This window comes from Branchiostoma floridae, chromosome 17 (assembly GCF_000003815.2).
Source record: "Branchiostoma floridae strain S238N-H82 chromosome 17, Bfl_VNyyK, whole genome shotgun sequence".
NCBI lineage: Eukaryota > Metazoa > Chordata > Leptocardii > Amphioxiformes > Branchiostomatidae > Branchiostoma > Branchiostoma floridae.
The window spans coordinates 15,854,931-15,859,196 of NC_049995.1; the positions used below are offsets into that span (position 1 = coordinate 15,854,931).

The 4,266-nt window shown below is 39.8% G+C and overlaps 1 protein-coding gene across 1 annotated transcript in view; it reads right to left on the minus strand.

Annotated features, from left to right (window-relative positions):
* The window catches only part of LOC118404162 (vacuolar protein sorting-associated protein 11 homolog), a gene marked incomplete in the record, with an annotated part of 22,405 nt that overhangs the window by 8,342 nt on the left and 9,797 nt on the right, over positions 1-4,266 (minus strand). The window contains 5 exon segments of the mRNA XM_035803186.1: positions 804-897; positions 1,783-1,875; positions 2,653-2,790; positions 3,511-3,697; positions 4,118-4,194. Of these exon segments, the coding sequence (XP_035659079.1) occupies positions 804-897; positions 1,783-1,875; positions 2,653-2,790; positions 3,511-3,697; positions 4,118-4,194 (589 nt within the window).

Sequence of the window (4,266 nt, forward strand, 5' to 3'; positions counted from 1 at the left end):
GAATTATGCCTGAACTTCAAATAGCAGTACTGTTACTCAAGCAACTGGATATGATTTTGGAAATTGTCAGATGTTTCAAGTAACTTTTCGTGAGTGACACTGACAGTGACACAAAAGATAGCAGATGCTATCTGAAACCAGGAAGGTTGCTGAAACGTAGGGGGGGAGAGAATGGGGAGAAAGAGAGAGAAAGGGGGAGCAAGGGAGGATGCAGGCGAATGGTCTTAAAAGGAAAATCAACAAGCATATCAGAATTTATACTAAATACTCAGCTGTAACTTTAAAAGGGGATTTAGATGTACCAAGGAGGTTGAAAAGAGGGACTAGCAGTGTGAAAATACCTTGATCATGTGTTCCAGAAACTCCATGAGTTTGGACGAGTTGCTGACAAAGATGTGGATAAACTCATCAGCAGGGGCTTTGTGGATCCTAGAAAATAAATATTATAAATAAACAAGAGTTCAGAGACCTCATACCTGCATTAAACATTCACATTTTTGTCAGGGCCCGAAATGCATTTTTTGAGTTAGGTGCACTAGTGCACCCAACCTAAAAAAATTGGGTGCCATGCCTGTTTGAGAACATGAATTTTCAAACATCTAGCACATTTTCGAACACACAGAGAAGACATGTCAGTCAGACACACACACACAAGGACACGTGCACACACACACACAAGGACACATGCACACACACACAGACAGACACAGACACACACACACACACACACACACACACACACACACACACAAAATTTTCAGTTGAGAAGTCTGAATTTTTCAGCCCCTACCTAGCAGGCATACCCCCCTGTAGTGTCTGTTCATCAGCTAGTGGGATGTCACTGGGTCTGTAGTCTGTACACAGCCTCTTCAGCAACTCAGTTGTCTGCTGGGGCACCTAAGGGGAAAGTGACAAGTGAAGGTGATCTCAAACCAGTTTAGCTTGATAAACCCAACAGTTGAACAACTCTTTCACTGGTTGTGACAGAGAAGACAGACGCTATGTACAGTATGTACATTCTGTATTTACAGGTTCATTGTACCGGGGATGTTCCCCTAGCTGTTTTATGACAAGCACAATGAACAGTGGACCACGGCTTAACATCCCATCCTATGGACTGCAAGTCTTTCCTGTAGCAAGCAAGTAGAATGCGTGACAACAATCAAGCCTCAAAGCCTCTTGGTCCAGAGTTCTGGGTCACAAACCACTGATCTTCATGTACACATGCCACTATATCCATGCTATACAGTAGAAGCCAGTAAATTGCACAACGGATTAACGCACACTTCTGTTTACTGCACAAAATCTCAAACCGGTGCAGTCCAGCTGAATAACTTCGCATTATTGCATATCAGGGCTCGAAATACCACCTACATATGCACGTTAGTGCAGGCAAACTTGGAGCTGTGCAGGTATTTTTTATGTCTACCTGCACTTAACCTGCACTGGTCCATGTACTGGGTTTTATGCATAAATGTCTTATAATGCCTTAGCTGTAAATGGATTGTTATTAGATGCATTGACTGTTACCACCTATAAAGTAGAAAAGAAAAATAGCAATGGTTCTTGAACAATTTTAGTATGATCCATAATCCCAAAATTCAGCGTGGTGCAGGTAGAAGTTGTTTGGTGCAGGTAATTTTCCATGTTACCCACACCAGTGCAGGTATGCAGAAAATAGTATTTCGAGCCCTGCATATCCTTGATTATTGCACGACATACGCTGGTGAGTAGGCTGTGTAATTGAACGGCTTCTAGTATTACAAACTAAACTGTCCTTACCTCTGACATGAGAATCTTGCCGTATTTCTTCATGTTGCTCTCAGCTTCATAGAAGTCCAGTTTGGAGATGTATGTCAGGGCCTTTTGGTAGTCCTAGATATGGAAGAAAAGGTTGCATAGCTGTAAAACCCATCTATACAATGTATGCATGTACAGGTATTTCTGCCTAGAAACCGGTAAATCTTCTTTCTTTTTCAAGTTAAAAAAAAAGGAATCTACGATTAGAACAAACCTTGAATTGCATGAATTTCATCTGTGAAACTTTGCATTGCTTCAATTAATTTTTGTTTTCGAGAATATACACTTGTTTGTTTGTTTGTTTATTAGGAATCTCAATTAGTTACATTGAACTTATCTTCCTGGAGTCCTCTACACATGATCATTAAAATACATAACAACAAATTACACATATAAAGCATAAATCAATCATTAACATCATGATGATCAACACTCAGGTCTGTGACAGTGACAGACCTTGTGAAGATTTTTTAATGCTAAACACTGACATGTTGATAGTTTTATTAGGACTAGATGTAAACTGTATCAGATTCTCTGTTATACTGTAAAAGCAGAAATGTTCGTGGTGGATTAATGTTTGCGGTTTTTGCGGTGACCACTTCACCACAAACTTAAAACCACCAAGAACATTTTTCTATTATGGTATTAGATTACAGTCTATGGTGTTACCGCGAAATTAAATCCGCCGCAAAAAGTCCTTTTACCCGCTACCGCGAAATTAAATCCCCGCGAACTTAAATGCATTTACAGTATTCTCTCTGACCCTTACCTCCCTCATGACCTCAATGAAAAGTGGCCTGCAGGCCAATATATTTGAGCTACTCATGAATGAATAAAGGTTCAAACAAAAACCTTGATGTCCTCCAGCTGAATTTTCAGGTACCACTCGTGCTGACTGTGTCTCTCGGCCAGCGACAGGGCGTGGTCATAGTAACCTGCCTGACGACACACCTTGATCGCCGTCTCCACGTCAAAGTCTACCTCCTTATCCTGAAGGGGAAAAAAATGTTCATATTTGTGAACTCATTTGCATATTTGTGAATATTATTTGCATATTTGTGACATCTTCAGGTACCACTCGTATTGGCTGTGGCGCTCGGCCAGCGATAGGGCGTGGTCATAGTAACCTGCCTGGCGACACACCTTGATCGCCGTCTCCACATCAAAATCAACCTCCTTATCCTGAAAAGAAACAAAGTAGAGACTAAGATGGCAGATGTCAGTCCCTTAATCCTAACCTGAATGAAAACCAAACAGAAATGTAGAAAATCTAAAATTAAAACCTATGGATGATACGAAGAGTACATGTCAAAATCTACACATAGTACAGATAGAAAAAAAATTCTAGAGGAATCGCATATTTACTTAGAAAAGAGTTGTTGCAAAAACATCTTGGTTGGTTGCTGTGTAGATAAATAAACCGATAACATAATAAATCAAAATAGTTTTGAGTCTTTTGACAATAAAAGCTACCAAAGTTTTAAATTGGGCTAGCGCTGTTCTATTTCATAGAGTGAAGGGGTGGCCAAAAGACATCTTCAACTCGTTTTATTTCTGTTAACTTTATACCCATCAATTTTGTTGTGAAAAAAGAGATGATAAACACTGGTGCTGTCTGAAATGTCTGACAAATTACTAAATCTGTCCAGTAACTTTTTTGATTCCATATTCTATTTGCTGGCTGTCTAACGTTCATCGACACTCCCCTACCTTTGAGTAGATGAACTGGTCTAGTTTGTTGGTATCCTTGAGTTTTGTATAACAGTTGAGTAAGAGCGTGGTATGGTCTTCTGTGGCCAGCTGTGCCTTGTGTAAAGACTGGAGGTAGGCTGTCAGGTTATGGATCCGCTGTGCATCCAGGAACTTTCGTATCACGTAGGATGGCTCTAGTTTTCCTGGACAAGAAGAGAATATAAAAGGACTTTGAGTTCAATAAGGTGACTACAATATATCTATAATATTGGATGAGACCATCTGAGTTGGCTGTCATATAGCAATACATATACATTGTAACACAATAGCGGCTTGGTGAACAATGGAACAGTATTACGTAGCAGATAAGTTGTGATGTCCTTGAATGTATATATTGCAAAAATTGCAAAGTTTGTAAATTAAAGAAGGAATATTGTTCTGCTATATTGTTCCATTCCTTTATTCCTTTATTCCTTTGATTCTTTAGAAGTAAAGTCTATAGAGGATTTGATAAATGTGTCTGTGGATTTTATCTGCTGCTCACTTAGTCACTTGTCAGTCAAACATGTGGTCCAATACTTTCAGCAATTACAGTCAAATGTTTGTTTTGCATAACATCTTAACTATAGTTTTGACATACTGGTTGATAGCCCCATCGTAGTCCCCCTTGCTGTACTTTTGATCCCCGTACTGAGTGAAGATGTCCACGAGTCCATCCTGGTCAAAGTGCTGGGACTTGGCCGTGTTAATGGCTATTGCAATTTCAAGCGTAGG